Raw genomic sequence first — 18,391 nt, 5'->3', positions numbered from 1 at the left:
AAAAACAGACAAACAAACTGAAGAAAACAATCAACATTCATTTATTCACCAAACGGTAAAAGTTTGGGTAACTCAGCCAAAACTGGCAATGAGAAAACATGTTGTTTCAGTAGCATCCTGAAAATACGGTTAATCTCGGTTTGAAATGTCATAAATCTGACCAGAAACTACCAGGACCATCTCAAAGTGGAAGAAGTCTCATTTTTACCTTTTACCTCTAATAATTATTTGCTGTTTTTATGCAGAAAAGTCCACAGAGACCCGGAGCCTGTTGGGCTCAATGAACTGGATGTGCCCATGTTCTCGTGCATCTTCATGTAATGTGACCCTTGAGTAAAGAGCATGAGCAGGCAGACCCAGGGGAGTAAATGCACTCTTACTTCCTTGCCTTTATTCCCTTTTTTCTTCCTACGCATGAAAGATTTCAGTGAGCTGCGCGATATATTTTCTTGGATGGGTTTTCTTTCTTTTTTTTTTCTGAAGCAGGCTTGTCCTCAGCTGGAACAGGCTTCTCTGGTGCTGCTTGTTCTTATTAGTCTGAGCTTAAATGTATTTTTTTTCTCAACTTAGCATTGCCTTTTTTAAGATCCTATAATTCCTTACTAAACATTTTAGAGTGGTGAAAGAATAACAGCCACGACTGACTCTGCAGGACTTCATGTGAAGTTGCACACTTTATCTTATATACAGTGTCTTGCAAATGTTTTCATACCCCTTGAATTTTTTTGTTACCGACATGAAGCAGTGTTTAAATTTGTTTTCCCCATAAAATCTTGAAAATCTATTTGTATTCTGACCCCTATTTCCCTTATACCCCTAAATAAATTCGAGCTTTCTTCAGAAGTAAATGGAGCATACAAATGTGTCATTTATTCACGCTATGAATTTTACAAAACTATCACCATACGTCACCCTACACAGCCCAGGCTCACAGTAGCTGCATTTGCATTACAAATGTGTGCAAAACTTTGTCAATATTCCACTAATGTCGAAAAAACACAATTTCACAATTGTGGTGCTAATTAAGAAACACAATTAAAATCATACACGAGTGTTCACGCGATAAGTCATCGAAAAATATTCCACACCGTGATCCTTCACCTACTTCCTGTTGTCTTCTTCTTCGTGGTTTGCGCCAGTGGCAACATTCGGTTGTTGATCGTGAGACTCGGGATGTGAAAGAAAAATGTTTTTTCATTGCAGTTTTGCAAAATAAACCAGCAGAAAACCTAATATTTTAAATCTGATGTCGCTCTATTTGCACAGCAAAATAAAATAAAATATTGTTAATAGCATTCTGTTTGAAAGGTTGGGTTCTGAGTCATTTGGCATTAAATCCTACGATGACCAATATATTCCAACTTACTTTGAAGAACGTCTCGGGACAGTCTCAAAAACTTTTTATAAACGCATCAAACCTTATAACCGCAGTCCGAGGCTCATCATTCATCCTCCCACTAAACCTCACCATCGCGTCCTCAAGAGAACGAGCAGATGAGGGGAGTCAATACTGCTCTTTATTTCTGCTTAACAATGCCTCTTCAGTAATAACTGAGCTGGATTCCCTTATGTCTGAGTCACACTCTGGCCCGGCCTGCCACAGCATTCTCTACAACCCCCTGTGATAATGAAACTGTCGTTCATTGTCTATTTTCTTATCACCTTTGTGCCGAGCGGCCCGACTCGCTGCATAATATGACCCTTATCTCCCCAAAGACCCCGTGCTTAAGTATGAAACCACTTTTTATCAGTCTTAGGTGCTAAGAAGAAAAGCTGACTCTGTTGCATTAGAACCCAACTACTTAGCTAAAGTTTTTCTCTCAGTTGACTTTCCTGCTCTGAGATAAGCTAATAGCCTAATGCGCTCCCTCCCATCACTGGGTGAAACGACATATGGTTTCTGTTCTGTCTCTCGCGGTTGTGTCTCCCGGTTATCTGTCCTCACAGCTGTGATTGCGATCTGAGTAAGCGTAGCTCAGGGCTGTGAAACGCTGACCCATACCTCTGTAAAGCACGCTCCAACAAAGGAGACCTCTCTCCCCCCCGCTGATGAGGAGCTGTCTCATATACCCCCCCCCGCATTTGTGTAAGCACATCCACGCATGTGAGCATGACATCATCCTGCCACTGTGTAAGAGTTTGGTTATAAATAGAGACGGCCGTTGATGACGTTTTAAGCTCAACAAAGCCCCCTGTGAACAACAAGGGCGAACACGAGCCATGTCACTGCTGCTTATCGTGATGAGCAGCAAGTCGGCTGTGAATGATTTGGCCTCATGTTCGTTTAGGAAACACCTGATGTTGGAGCAGATGCCATCGGAAACGCATAAGGTCACTGTAATTGGAGCGTCACTGCGATAAGCTTGATATCAAATGTAGGACAAGCAGTAACGTTTGTGTTCTTATCTTATTTGGTGCTGCTGCAAATGAAACCGTTTGAGGTGTTTGATACATTTGTATCTATAAAATCGGAGCTGGTTCAAGAAGTCTTGCAAGTCGCAAGGTGGGCCACCACAGATGGGATTAGTTTGTTCAAAATGTTCGACTGATGTGCTCCTGAAATGGTTGTTGAACCTTTTTATGGTCTGTGGCAAGCAGCTTCATCCTTCTGAATGAGGCCTCAGTCATCAGTGTGTATCGTTTTTATGAAAGGGTTCAACACTTTCACACAGCAGACGAATACAACCCATATCTGACTTTTAAATGGCAGCCTGAATGGCCCAATTACGATGGTTTCACCCCAGAAAATACACAAAACCCACCAACGATGTATTTTGTTTTCAAAGTATCTGCAGTCTGAACAGTCGTGTCGCATTTTATCCGACTTTTATGTCATCGAAGTGACACGTGCATCATCACTTTGCGACCAGAAGAACCAGAGGCTGTAAATCTGGATGTAAACGATGACGCTGAAAATTATAATTCTGAAAAAATTCTGAGAAAAATCATAGTCACACTCCTGTTTTCCGTCTGTGCAGTAGTCTCTCCTCCTGGATGAGCGTGTAGCGACAGCGGACAGTCGCTTGCATCGCGTCGTTCACTTTGCAGCAATCCCTCACACTGAGCGTGCACGTGGTGGGATGTCACACTTTTTGTGAGAGAAATTAAAAACACAACTAAGATTTTTACATTAAACTCAAAACGGATGAAATGTAGACAAAAGAGAGACGCAATAAATTTTTATGTGGTTTGGCATCACTGTCCTGGAAATTACAGCCCTGGCCTCAGTGGTGAGAGCTTTTTCTGAGTACTTATTAGGTCGCTTGTCTTTCAGTTCCACTGGAATAGAGAGATCCCGCTAGTAATGCGAGGCGGAATAGTTTATTTAAAAACAAGTAACGTTTTACTGCTGCATAAAACAAGACTGGAGCCGATCCGCACAGAGGGCTTTGTCACTGAATTGTGAGGAGTTCTTTTGTGGTATGTGCTGTTGAAGTAACAGTGGGTACTTGCGAGACCACTAAGAAATAAGATTACATTTATTTTTGTGATGAAAAGCAACTTTGTAGATGAGACGAATACATGCAGCCGCGGATAAATGAGGCGGAGTGGGAAGAAGAGCAGAGCGGTGGAGACCAGAGCGTGAAAGGAGCCGACTCGGCTTCATTGTGGCAACTCTTGTTGGTCAAAAGTTCAAACTCGTTTCAAGATTTTACAACAGGTGGGGCTGCTTGTGTTGTAGAAATCTAGCTCTATAATTCACATTTAGCTTTGGTTGAAGAATTCAATATTTAAATGCTCATCTAGTAATATTATCATTCACTTTTACACGGTACCGGCTAAAACGATCAAGTTTTGAGTTGTAGGTTTTTCTAAGATCAATGCTTTTTCTCTTTCAGTGTAAACACTCCTCAAGTCGCCATTGTCAGTAAGTAATCACACCATTATGCTTTGTAGTGCTTCCCCCTCAATTAGATGGGCAGGATTTTGGTTTTAGTTTGGGTTGGCTTTGGCTTTAGACCAGAAGGAATGGAAATAACCCTAAACCTCCACACGGCGCGTCCTTGGTAAGACGCTGGACCCACTTTGCCCCCGGTTTGTAGTGATTTGTAGTGTGAAAGCACTACAAATCAGAAATGAATAGCTTAGATTTGCTGAAGTGAGGTTCTGTGAAATTACTTCCAGCAAGTAGTTCCCTTACCTGTTGTAAAACGATATAATGTAGTGGTGAGGAAACGTAGAGAAATTCTAAGAGCAGTGAAAACCTAACAGGCAGTTTTAGATATTTTTAACTTTACCTGAAAATGTTAACGTCCATGTAATGCAGCGCGGTGCAGACGTTTGCGATGGACCATGTTGGTCACAGTTTTCAGTTTTCCTTCAGTAGGATGGAAAAAGTTAAAGGGTAATGCCCAGGGTGAGAGTCAATGATTATGAGTTTGCCGTAATGCTTCATGGCCCTGCAGCTGGAAGTGCTGAGAAGCAATGGAAGAGCGGAGCCAGCAACCCACTCTGCTGTTCGCTCTACCCGCTGCAGCTTGGCACGGTTCTTTGAGGTGGAGGACTCAAACCAGACAGTTATTGATGATGTGAGGCAGTACTGGATGATTGCTGTTTAGAGCTGAAACATCAAGAACCGTGGCAGGTTGAATTTCAGGTTGAACTGCTGCAGAAAAACCCCCAAAATACTTTGCCTTTTTAGCAAAATACAGTGGAAGCTGAAGTATAAAATGTCATAAAATAGACACATGGAAGGAAAAGTAACTTAAACCTGCAGGTGACCTAAAGGACTTTTGTAAATCCTAAAGTAAATGAACCACTATTTCAGAACTGGTTTAGTGATACTAGTAAATAAAACTGCAGTATTCTCATGTACAATTTTAAAAACTCTTTAATAAGGTAATGAAACAGCCTTTTAAGGTAAAAAAATAAAAAAATAACATTCTCCCACGAACACACAGGAAGGATGATTATGGTTTTTAATGCTAACTGTGCCAATTGCTAATCTAAGACACTGAAGACAGATTATAATGTGAACTTTTCAAAGATTTCATCCTTGCTTTAAACTATTAAAACCCTTTTCAAAGCAACTACTCTCTCACATGACTGGATGTTGCCAATATATGTATTGATCGCCACATTTATCAGTTGTAGTTCTTAAAAAGAAATTGTAATTGGCTAAATTATTGTCGTCGCTGTTCAAAAATTGGGGATCCGAAACTGGACACAAATCTCTTGTCGGTACATAATTTGTAGTGATCATTAGGCGTATTACACAAACCTGATTATTGTTACATCAACACATCTTGCATATCTTTGTGTAGACGATCTTAGAGGCCATTCCCGTTACGGCTCTCAGGGCTGCTAAAATAATTCTGAACAGTAACTCTGCATGATGAATTTCTCATGCAATATCCACAGAATCCACTTATTTATCAGCTGCAACAAAAAAACCTCTTATTTCCTGAAAGACATCTAAAACTTTTTTAGGATATCCCATCTTATTGAGGCTGCTGCCAGTCCTCTTTCACTTCTAATGGTTACCTTATGCTGAGAAGGAAATAGCCAGCAGTGTTACCACAGTGAGGCAGGAAAAGACAGACACACAGACTGCACTACCAGCACTTTTACTGCCTCTGACAGCCTAAATGACCCGAGAATGGGATTTAAATAAGAGAGGAGCCTGTGTGAGTTATTGCTTGAATGAATGAGGTTTTTTGTAAGCTGGAAAAGCACGTTGTTCGCTGCGCGCAGGCACTGTGTCAGCACTGTGTCACGTGCTGCCAGTCCTCCGAATCCCCACGATTTGTTTTTCAAATTGTGGACAGATTTTGTTTGAACGCGTATCGATCACTTTGTAATAACTTCTGTCTGAAATTTTGACTTAAACTATTATCGTCACTGAGACATCTGTTATAGAATTTATGATCATTTTGCGAGCCTTTATAAAGTTCACTCTTTAATTGTAGGTTTGCTTTGAACTTATTCAAAGGTATTTATTCATAGCATTCATAGCCTAGCATAGCAAGGCTCAGCCTAGCAAGTTCACTTTGCACCTTGTTACTATATTTAGGTCTCCTTTTGTAAAGACTGCAGGCCCAGTTTGATTTTTTACAGTCAAAAAGACTGGTTTGAAGGGTTTACCATGACCTATTCCACATAAAGCATAGTTTGTGACCTCCAAATGCAATTTGGAGGCCATTGTGGTTCAATTACTCTTGTTTAAGAACTTCTCCATATTGTCCTTTATTTTTGTTAATTGCAACAAAGGGAGAAGACAGAATTACTCCACTTTTACCACATAACGTCGTCTGACAATAATGTAGCATGTCCGTTTTAGAGGTTGATAGGTTGTAGCTCCTTAGGAAAAACAATTAAAACAAGGTGAACACACATTTAAGATGTTGATTTGCTGTGTCACTGTCTGTTCTCTTGTTCCCATAGTTGCTTGAACGTCTTGGGCTGAAAGTTCAAAGCTCTATAAACAGCCTAACAGGTCAAATGAGTATTACAAAAAAAAGTCTTTCCACTGATAAAATCTTAAGAGCTGATATCTGTAATCTTGGATAAACAGTGTGGCTTAACGCCTGGCTGTGGCTCTTGATAGTGTGAGTTGGATTGGTCTTGTTTTTATTGTACTTATTCCAGTCTTTTATTCCTGATTTTCGTTGTTTTTCCTTCTGTTTTATTTTTGTCTGTTGGCACTGATTTAGTGCTTTGCAGCGCTTTGGTTAAACTAATTGAGTTTTTAAAATGTGCTTTACAATGGAGATGTACAGCTTTACAGTTTTTAACTTTGTAGAGCTCAAATAGCCACTTGGCAATAATTTGATTCACAGACACCTTGTGTGAAAGATCTCTAACTTAGTCAGATTTCTAAGCTTTCAGTCATTCATCTTCCATTTGTAGCAGCAGGTAATAGCACAAGCTTCTCCTACTCGCTATCTGAGCAGAAATGTCACTTTCAGCTTGCCTGCTTCCTGACAGGCAAGCAGAGCAGAAATCAATCCTCACCTCTCTTTCGTGGAAAATGGTTGAAAATGTCAAAGATTTCCATCTGTTATTATTCTCATTAAAAGTGCCTGGCAGGTGTTAGTAGGGCCACACGAGGGCAGGTGTTTTTGTTTGATCAGCACAAAAGGGAGTGGTTGATTGCAGAGAGATTCTCACAGAAATGAAGTGCAGAAAAGTTCTTCTCTCTGAAATTTTCAGGAACAGAAAAACGAAGTAGAGCTGATGAAATGAAGGATTGTTCCAAAAATAGTTTCACACCTTCACGCTCTGAGCTTTGCATAAATTAAATCTTTCTTGGTTGGCCAGTAAAGCTTCATTATGACACGTCCTGTACTTTATGAAAGTCCTGGTCACAAGGAAGTTGAGATGTAAGAGATGTAAAAACAGGAGGTAATGCTGAAGTTGTGTGGCTTGAACTTACATGAACCCTTTTCCAACTGGATCCCTGAGCCATTAAACAGCAATTCAAAAGCATATTACAAAAGTGAAAGCTTTCACTGTTACCCCACAGCTTTAAATCCATAAACCTTTCAGTCTGCAAGGATTAGAATGATCCTGTTTTCATTGGAATACCGGATAAGAAATGATCTTGGAAGAAAAGAGCGAAACATGAAAATGAAATGTAAAATCTTTAGGGTTGTTTGTGCTCTAATTGTTTTCGAAACACTTTTGCCATCTGTCCATAGAAAATTGATGCTGGAATACAATTTACGAAATGATTGCATCTTCATACACCGTTGCTACACGAGGAAGGGAGAGGGGAGTATTAGCATTAGTGCGTGTGGTCCACTTTTAAACCTGCCTTTCAATGATGGGAGATGTGCGAGCTGCGTTTTCTCTACACATGCCTCAGGTTGTGTGTGTGCCGAGTGCTGCAGCTGCAGGAAGGGACTCCTGTGTTGCGGACAGCATCTTCCTCTCATCCTCTGTGAGTGTGATTGCAAGGAACCCGGAGGAAGATGAGTGCCGCCTGTCTCGCTGGTGAAGTCATCTTTCTGTGGTTTGCTGCAGCACATCACCCTGTTGTCCCCTCGTAAAGTCTCGTGCGTGCAGAAAGGATTTTTAAATATCTGCTGCTATGTTTGGATGAAAGGCTTAAGGGAAACTCTGCGTCTGTGTGCGCTTAGTTAGGAATGCTGTTGAGTAGTATTTATATAGATGTATACATAGATCAAGTGAGTGTTTGCAGCGCGGTGCGAATGTCTGTCTTTTGATAATTGCTTGTGTCAAAACTTTGAGCTATCCTCAAACTTGGTTGAGAAATAGTTGCAGGTGGCTTTCATGAAGTTACCAGCAGGGATATTTCAATAAAATATAACTATGAGTTCTTTCTTCTTCTTTTTTTTTAATTTTAGGTGTAGCTGCACACAAAAGTCCCAACTAAATCAATGGACAATCCTGTAGAATGGCTTTTAATCGATGTTTCAAAGTTTTCTTAGACATAAAGCCACTAGGCGTATTTTCACATCTGTTGGCATGGATGCTTCAAGCCGTCACCTTATCCTCTGTTCTTTCCCATCATGCATCTCTTTCTGCCACTCCACCATGCATTCCCCGCTGTTCTCGTTTCGTCTCTTATCCTTCCTCACGCTGTTCGTTCTCCATCATTGTGCAGCGCTCCCCTGCAGGCAACTCTTTAGCGTTGGCTGGCATGCTGGTGAGTCCTTTGTCCAACCATTATGTAACTAAATTTAGCTAGTGTGTGTCACGTGCTCTGCCACAGGTCATGCTCTGAAGTGACAGCTTACATTAATGCTCACCCCAAGGCACACCATCCCCTCCTGGTCAATGTGGGAGACATTTTTTTTCTCCGTTTTGGTTCAGCATGGGGGTTGAGTTTGTTTCGCATGAGTGAGGAAGCACACGTGTCCGTCTGCGCCTTATGAGCATCTGCCTCATCGAGTGGAAACATAGACTGTGTTTGTTATTTGTGGATCTAAGTTTGAGTGTGTGTGTAGGATGAACTCTTATATGAGTGAAATCAGCTTGGATACCTCTATCCTTGCAGCTTGTATCTACCTCTCTGTGCCATTGTGTCGTGTGTGTGAGAGAGTTTTTCTAAGGCTCAGCCGTAACTGAGCAGTAGGTTGTTGGTTGCAGTGTTTAAAGGTGTTGAAAGTTTTAAGCGACGAGGGCATGCAGAGTTTACATTTTCTGAATCAGACGGCATAAAACCGCAGGAGCATGTAACCAGTTTCATTATTAGAGCCACAGCCTTATAACTAATGGGGAGGCTGCAGGATTTTAAAGTGAGGTTATTTTAAAAGGTTATTAAAAATTAATATTTCCCTTGTGGTAACTCTCTTGGCATCTGTAATTCGTGTAAATCCAGATTAGTCGTCACGAAGACTGCAGCTGAAGTGGAGCAAAAGAAAAGCAGATTTCTAGTGAATTAGAATCTCCAATCTAAAAAGAGTATTGTGTTATTTGTGGCGTTTGCATTGGAAAGTTACTTTCAGAGAAACTCATTTCTATTTTAATTTGTACCAGTTTTTTATGCCAATAAAAACCTTTAAAGAATCAATTTATTTTTCAACACACTGAAATAAAAATGATGTTGAGAACCCAAATAAGGCAAATGTTAAAATATCAACTCCAAATCATTTGTGTCCACCATAAATGAACAAAACCATTGATTATAGTTACTCCACTTTCACACAGTTGCAAATGTCCAATTGTCACCCTCAAGACTTATTGTATACCACACACTACATGAACTGCATAATTTACATAATCCTAAAAATTTCAAGTAAAATATTAGTATCATTATTAGTAAAAAGTAATTGTTAGAATTTTTAAACCAAGTTGACGTTTATTTATTTAAATCAATAGACTTCCTGATAGTTCCATGTATTATTGTGCTACTATGACCTGCGCTAAGCAGGTACCACTACTAGGGCTGTTGTAAACGATTATTTTAGTAATCGAGTAATCTATAGATTTTTCTTACGGTTAATCGAGTAATTGGATAAAAACAATTATGAAATAAAATATTGGTAAATCTTCCATAACACCAGTGTTACTATCGGATATCAACATCAGTCTATTTTTTCCACATTTGAGCTTCCCTACCAGTTACTTTTTTGTAGACAATACGGGATATTTACGGCTCCTCCGTTCAGAAACTCATCTACCAGCCGTGTTCCGCCTCCCGTTTGTTCAGACCGGGATGATATAAGTTTATTGTGCGGTTCGTCCGTAAAGCTGCTCTTACCCTGTAAGCATCAACCCTCAGCCGCCCGCCGTGTTCAGTCTCTCCGCTCAGGCTGCCGAACTCCCGGCATCGCGCCGGTCATTTTAAGGATGTTTATTGGTCCCACAAAAACGATGAAAACCCGGAATTATCACCAATCAGCAAAATCCCCGCGGGCCGAACTTGAAGATTGGACGTTATGCCGCTAACACGTAGCTTCCGTCAACAACTCAGAGGCGGAAGTCAGAGCTCCGCTCAATGTTCCGGCTGAAACACGGTGCGCTAAATGATAAAACATAAATTAACGAAGCTTCGAGGCAGGTCAATTTTCCTCGAGGAATTTTAATAATCGAGGTACTCGAATCACTCGAGGAATCGTTTCAGCCCTACACTATACTAGTCTGTATGACATTAGTTATGAACTGAATGGATGAATGAATGAATCAGCAGTTCTTTTTATGCACAAAAACACATGAAACAATGTATGATTTAAATATGCAACTGAACTGTCTACTGCTATTTAGTGCAAGTAGTGCTAAGAACTTGTGTCTTCCTGTGTGCTATGCAAATGAGAGTGAGTCATCTAATACATGCACTGATGCTGTGGGCTTCATGTTTGTTCTTTTAAACTCAGTGATTAGCTGCTGCCCTATATGTCTGGAAAATTATCACAGGGCAGAAAAAGCCACTGGCCAAAAGAGACGCGTCTATTTTTAAAAGTGCACACACACCACCCTGTAAACCTCCCGCTTTCCTACGACGTACTCAGCAGCAAAATACTTTTTATTCTGTTGTTTGGTTATAAGCATAGCAACATCACAGACTAAATTTAGCTTAAGCTAATTTATAGGAAACTGCTGAAGTTTCCTTCATAGCTATAGTGAGAATGCATGAATATACATCACAGAACAAATGACGACATACACTGAGATGACCATGACCGATTTTTCCAATGAGACTAACTCCAAATCATTTATTCTTTTATGAAATATCCTTAATACTTTACACAACCCGCTTTTGCCAACAGGACAATATTACCCAGACTTCCTCTCCTGTGCTCTTTTCAGCTTACTCTTCAAGTGTTTTGTTCCAGGGACTGAAGATTTAAGATTTTTTTTATTTTAAGTCCAGCTGTAGACTTGTGCATGTTAAGGTGACTGAGCTTTGTAAAATTAACTCATACATTAGCAATTAAATATTATTTAACACCTTGATCAACTTTTTAAATCAGACATTAAGAGATGTGGTTATGTGGTAAACCAGATAAATTTAGTATCTGTTAAGTGGAAACCACAACTCCACAGTGCGGCAGGTCAGGTGTTTATCTACCTTTTCAGACTTTCTTTAGAGCGCTTTGTTTCCATGGTTTATGAATATCCAGAAGTATGCTAATAGTTCTGTTTAATTACTTTTGCAACATACATTCATAGCAACACTGACATTCTAATATCCATTGCAGAAAAAATGGTGAAAACATTTTGTAAATGAACTTCTTCATGCTACGTTCCACCTTTCTTCCCACCCTCCGCTATCCAAACCCAGTCAGATCTTACTTTCAGTCTGGATAAGGACATGTTTCTTTCTTTATTAAACTTGCATATAAAATATTGCCTGCGATGGCCTGGCGACCTGTCCAGGGGTTCCCCACCTCTCGCCGTTGATAATCGGAGACAGGCACCAGCATCCCTCCCAGCCCCAATGGGATAAGAGTGTAAGAAAATGGATGGATGGGTAAAATGTTGTTCTTTTCTGCCATTCTGCTCTTTATAAAATAATATAACTATATCAGCTGGTAAATTAACTGAACTTCCTTCTAGTAGACGTGGTGCTTATAGCTTTAAAACAGTTATCTTAATAGTCAAGTTTATTTGTATAGTTCATTTCAGCAACAAGATGGATCAAAGTGCTAAAACATAAGAGCTCTCGGTAATGCTTATCGATTTAACACTGCATTAATCTATGAGGGTTTCTAAAATTAGTCTTTGTAAGTGAAGAAGCAGCAGTTGTTTTTCAGCCAGCTGATGGTGTGCAGCCTCTGGTGGGGGAGTGACTCTGCTGCTGCTTCTGCTGCTGCTGCACAGTCAAAGAAATTTCCGGTTCCCTCAGCTTCTTCTCGGGCATCTTATTTAAATCATTTTTAACCATATAGGAGACATATGAGGGAATATGTTTGTGGCTTTGAAGGCATAACTTTGTAAAACCTTGGTGTACCATGATATCCTGCCCACAGCCACTTGAGTTGAAATGTAGTATGCAATATAGGATAATTAACAGTTTGCAATGTCCAGAAAACTGTGCAACCAATGCACTAGTAAGACATTATACAGTATAGAGGTTCCAAGGTTGGGCTACAGTCTTGGTATCAGCAGTAGGACCTGCCAGCCGTATTATGCTTATTTATCTTAGACGTGATGCTCAGAACATGGACAGAAAGGTTGAGCTTTGGCAGAACTTGTCTGCGTTCTAGCAAGGGAAAAACTTAGATTCTTTAATGTCCATAAATATTTTGAAGTCTGTGCCATTCTGTGACTGTGTGAGTCTGTTTATTTTGCTCAAAGTGAATTGGTAGCTAATTGTAAATCTTGAGGTCGGGGTGTTGAGAGGGACTGTTCTTTGCAAGAAAGAGGAAGAGGAAGTCAGCAAGTTGTTTTTCTTGGACGATCGCTTGACCCGACAGAAAGATTTGTGTGTCTGCGTGTGTTTGTTTGCGTCTGGGCATTGTCTCTTTGACTTTCTTGTCAAGAAGCTCACCAAGTGGTCCTTGACCTTGTAGGAGCAGCATGTGGGGAGTTGGGTGTGATGTGTGTTTGTGTTCACACTCTTTGAAGTTTTCCACAACTTAACACGTTCCAAGCAGAAATATCAGTATACGTCACCAATATTTTATGCGACAAGACGAACACAAAGGAGAGGAATTGGTTTTTTTTTTTTTTTTGTCATTTTAAGCTCCAACTCAGATTTACTGAATATAACCATGTATCCTTTTTGTTTTCTTCAGATCTCAACTATGCACATTTAGTGTTGGTATTTCATATAAAATTCCAATAAAACAAATTGGAAGTGTGCCATTGTAACTTGACAAAATGTGAAAAAGTTGGACTACTTTTGCAAGGCACTGAAGATGTGTGTGTTTGAGTCAAAGGTTGAAGAAGCTCTCTCTCTCTCTCTCTCTCTCTCATCATTTAGTTATACACTTAAGTTACACTTAAGTCAAATCTTAAGCACTGAGCTGAGAGAAGTTCATAGATATCAACACACTTAAGAGTGAGTGATCCTATTATTAGAGCGCTCTGAAGCAGTCTTCTTGAGATGCACTTGACGCATGAGACTCTCGGACTGAAGTGCTTATAGCTGCTGCGTGTAGAGAGTTCTCTCGTGTCCATTTCAGCAGACTTGCTGTGTTTGAAATGTAGCCTTCATGTGGGTTTGTGGATCCTTTTAATAAAGTCATTACAGCAATTACAACATAGCACTGGAGTGTGCTGTCTGTTTTCTCTCTGACCAAAGGAGCTATTAAAAAAAAAAGAATTCTTCACTGTCAGCACGGCAGCAGAGGCAAAAAGGGAGAAGAAGAGTAGCTTGGGTATAGAAGAAACTAGAAAAAAAAATGAGAGAGCGACTCCATACGATTCACACATGGTGGCGGATGTCTGTTCTGTTCACTTGTTTTATTCTGACAGGCTGAAAACATTAAAAGTTGGAGGACCTGAGAGCAACAGAGACAGACGGAGGAAAGGGGAGGAGGGGAGAGGGAAGGAGCGAGGGTGGAAAGACGGGGACAGAGTGACTGAGTCGGGAGAAAGGGGAAGTCTTCTTGCAAAAAGAAAAGAGGGAGGCGAGGAAGGAGAGAAAAAGCGAGAGGTTACATGTGGCTATCTGAGGTAGCCGTTGAGTTATGGACCGAGACAGAATAGCTGGTAAGTTTTGACTCTTTCTATACTTCTTTTGCTCTTTTACAGCAGAGGAGGCAACTTCTCAGACATATGAAAGCTTAGCTCCAGATACCTCCCTTTTTGTGATTTTTTATTTTCATTATTTTGTGGTGAGACAGCTGTTCTGAGACGTGTGTGTGTGTGTGTGTGTCAGTTTCTCCTTATCTCTCTGTATGTGATTCAGTGGGCAGCCGTAGCTACTGTAGGCTAGCTTTGAAATCACCCAGAATATTTCTGAACAGATACAGTGAGCTAACCTCATGTGATGTGCTGTCAGAGTTAACTTCCCGAAATGACAAGTCCTAATCTCCCCGGGCTAAAGTGGCGCTTTGATTGTCAGCCTTGAAATCACAGATGACCCCCCCCACACACACAGCTGGAGTCCACAGGCAGATACACAGAATCAAATCTTTATGCCATAATCACAAGCTTGGACATTTAAGATGAGGGGGATGATGACTTGACTTGTCAGATTACTTCTGGTCAGCCTCAGTTATTTTAAGTTGCGTAGGAGTGGAGTGACGCTCATGTGTCCTTGTATATATGGTGGAGATTTTAAACCAGCTCAAAACTCCTGAGTTAGAGAGCGTCAGACTTCACCTGAAGAATTGCATTTGCTATTTTTTTCTCACTCGCAGCACAAATCGTGTGTTGCTTTTCTTAGGTTTAGGGTGGAGGTCAGACTTTGGTGAGACGTTCCTCAGCTTTCTGCCCCTGCTGTCTGGTTGCTACTGTGGAGTTTAAATGAAACTTGATGGTGTGCATCAGGGCGAATCGCAGGCAAACGGTTCCTGGTGTTTGTAGAGGCCGTTGGAGTCCTTTCTGGTTTGAGAAAACGATATAACACGTGTGTTCATGTGTACTTTCAGGGAATTCCCATTCGGTATTTGATTTAGCATTAACCAGATCGACTGTTTGTACAAGGAGGCTTGGCTTCATTCTGACTTTTACTTGACTGCCAGTGAGAACTCTGGGCCTACTGCTGGGTGACTCTGTCCCAAGCCCCTGCAGACACTTTTATTTCCACTGGGTGGCACTGTTGCAGTGTTGTAATCTTCTCTCATGCAGCCCCTTATCTATACGTTCGATGGAATTTCCATGTGCATGATTTATAATCTGCAGACAGAGAGATATTTTTGTGTATGGGATGGGGAGGAATGCAGTAGGCTGACACTCTGATAGGAGATGAAGGTGGAGAACTGAATTATGGAGCTTTATTATTATTATTTTTTCCTCCATCAGAAAACACAGTAGTTAGGCATTGTTTCGCCTCTTGCTGCTTTTTATTTGCGGAAGCTGCACTCGGCCAAGGTTTCTTCCTGGTTTTTCAGGCTGAGCTGTGGACTTCTGTTTGAGCCTGTTGTCTTGGCAACAGCCGCAGAAGAAGCCCCATTTCATCTGGAGTTTTCCAGACAGAAGAACTAAGACCGTGTGGTATAAATGGGTTATTATACGCCTTTATTGAGCATGTGTCTGTGCCTCAGCCATCCAAAGCAAAGTCTCCTCTCAGTTTCCTTTTGTAATCTGTTGAAGATGAATTTAATACATTCAATACGACGAATCCTCTGACACATGTGACCCCACATGTGGCCAGCACATTGACTTGTTGAATCTGCTCATTGACAGTGCAGAAGATAAAAAAGATGATGGATATTTGTTGTTTGAAGTCGGGCCAATAAAACAGGAACTTATTGACGAGAGCAATTAAAGTATTTGCGTGGTCTGTTGAACATAAGTGAGGGAATGATTCAGCCCAGGATTCAGTGTTAGATCTAAAATTAGATTGGTTATTATTTTCAAAACAAATTAATACATTCCAATGGAGGAAATAAGTTAGTTAAAACCAGCTCACATCTGTTTGGAGACATGACATAAGACTGTGTTTGCACCAAAACACTGAAATGTTCGATTACTGTCTGCCCAAGTTCACTTAGAATAAAAACAGATAATTTATCACCAGCAATTTTCTAGACCTGCCATGGATTCTCGATGGGGTTTAGGCCTGAACTTTGACTGGGACATTTGAAAACACATGAAAAGGCTTTGATCTAAAACCCTTCATGTAGCGATTCTGGTGTGTTTGGGTTTAGGGATACGTCTATGTCGGTGTATTTAGGATGCTTGCATGTTTTCCCACCTTTAACAACCATTTCTCCCATCTCCTTAGTTCAACTTCAATTACTTGTTTTCCCTCACAGCTGCACCCAGTTTATAATCAACCACCAGCTTCTTGTTCTGCAATCAACTGTCCTACATAAATATGTCCCAGTCAGTCAGATCTACTTGTTAACATCCTGTATGCCACCAGGCTGTTTCCCTCTGTCTCTCGTGTTTTGTAAGATTTTAGTTTTTCTTATTTTCATCTCCCAGCGTCCTTCAGGCATTTGTGCCCTGCAATTTATGACCATTCCAGCCGCAGTTGTTTGTTTAGGTTGCAGCTCAGTATCAAGTTTAGCGTAGTTGTGGCTCAGTGGGAAATATAATCATTTTCTAATTGCAAAGTGTTGGCTCAAATCAAAAATCCTCTCCTGCCAGAAGACCCTGTCCTTGCAAGACAATTAACCCCAAGTTATCTACTAATCTCTGTTGGTGTAGAGAAGTTTGTAAGTGAGTGAGGCTTGTGTTTTTTTTAAAAAGATATTTTCAGAAAATTATATTTTTAGCAAGAAATTAATAAGAATGTCTTAGCAAAAAAGTGAGTAAAAAACTGGATTCCAAGATTAGTCCAGCCTCTGTTTCTTCTAAACTCTGACTAACTTATTTATCCTTGATGATAAAAAGTCTCCCCACAGCATGATACTTCCACCGTGTTTTACCAAACATTTAAAAATTACACGCATTGACTAATTATGTGAATTATGAAGGCAATTAGTTGCACTATATTTTATTTGGAGGCATCTGAATACAAAATACATGAAACACATCTAATATTTTTATTTGATCAATTAATATGCAATGGTCTATCCCAATAAATTACGCAGATGATTTTAATTGCGCTGTAACAAAATGTAAAACTTTTAAAGGGTTTTACATGTCAACTTTTTTTATATGCAACCAGAGATTTATTTTTCTTGCGACAAATGCCTTTTCATTCACATTAAGCGCAATATAAAGATCGAAGCACAGATATTGGAGAGACACGCTCTTGGCTTACGGATCGTTATGGTGAAGCTCAGATGGTTTTTGGGTTAGCACTTTGCCTGGAACTGATTCTGCAAAGCCAGCAGTGAAACCTGAAGAGAATGTGGTGGGATTTAAATAACCATTTATTAAATCTGCAGACAGATGGGAGGAAAATCACTCAGCATGCTGGGATATTAAGAGCAAAGAAAATCTTCACATAAAATAATAATAATAATAATAATAATAATAATAATAAAAGAAAATGTAAAACTCATTTCACATATTAAGGTTCTGCTAACTGAAAATGACTTTTCAGCTCAATATAGATTAGAAAAAAATGGAAGTAAATTGAACTGAAACACATAATGGGGGAAATACTAAAACCCAAAGTGAAACTAAAACCAAGTACAACTTCACAGAGATCATTTTAGTTAGAGCTGATGCGCCGTAGCCGCCCTGGGCCTCAGGTCCTCACACCTTAAAGCGTTCGCCCTCCTAACCCCACCCACACTGATAAGCACACATGAACCTGAAGTCAGAGGAAATTAAGGAAATCACTCAGCTCTCCATGTTCCATAAATGAAGTGTACAGGATATCCTCAATGAGTAAACGCCCTGCAGTTCTCCTCCTACTGCCCTCCTCATATCTCTCTTCACATTGTTCCTCTGATCATTATTCAGTCGTGATAACTTAGGGAACCGGTAAAACAGCCAGTGCAGCGAGTGACGGAAGCTGACAGGGGAAGCTCCACCTACAGGCATCCTGCCGGGGAGAGCTACTGACAGGTGATGTTGGAAACAAAGATCGGTCAAGAGGAGGCAGAAACGGCTCATAAATGTGCTCTTACGGTCAGTTTTACTTAAAAAGGAACAAAGGAATAAGAGGCAAAGTTTTTCTTAGCATTTTTTATGATAGTCAACCGCTTGTAAAGTCCTTGGATAAATCTTAGAGTTGTTTGGTGTTGAAGTGCCTGTAATTCTGTAATAATTTTGACTTTTAATGTAAAATTAAAAGAAAAATAGGTATCAGAAGTTATTGCTTCATTGATGATTGCAGCCTTTTATTTCAAAACGAGTTTTTGCAGTCTTGTGCAAGCAATCTGAAAGGAATATTTGGATCTGCAAGAGCTACAAAAGCAAAATAATGTGTCTTTTTTTATTGGAATTAACATTAAAATACAATTTATTA

The 18,391-nt window shown here is 40.2% G+C and overlaps 1 protein-coding gene across 3 annotated transcripts in view; it reads left to right on the top strand.

The window, feature by feature from the left end:
* septin9b (septin 9b) overlaps positions 1 to 18,391 on the top strand; it is a 79,295-nt gene that overhangs the window by 2,749 nt on the left and 58,155 nt on the right. The window contains exon 1 of one of the 3 annotated variants that reach the window (XM_081609828.1): positions 8,485 to 8,611. The exons of 1 other annotated variant lie outside the window; for it this stretch is intronic. In XM_081609828.1, coding sequence (XP_081465954.1) covers positions 8,500 to 8,611 — 112 coding nt within the window. In that variant the 5' untranslated portion in view covers positions 8,485 to 8,499. Of the gene's footprint in view, positions 1 to 8,484; positions 8,612 to 13,920; positions 14,065 to 18,391 lie in introns of those variants that run through there. One more of the 3 variants, XM_008414786.3, reaches the window with a different exon arrangement.

This window comes from Poecilia reticulata, chromosome 1 (genome assembly GCF_904066995.2).
Source record: "Poecilia reticulata chromosome 1, P_reticulata-male-v2, whole genome shotgun sequence".
Taxonomy (NCBI): Eukaryota; Metazoa; Chordata; class Actinopteri; order Cyprinodontiformes; family Poeciliidae; genus Poecilia; species Poecilia reticulata.
The sequence above is the reverse complement of the archived record's forward strand: the minus strand, read 5'-3'. Positions and strand labels throughout refer to the sequence as shown.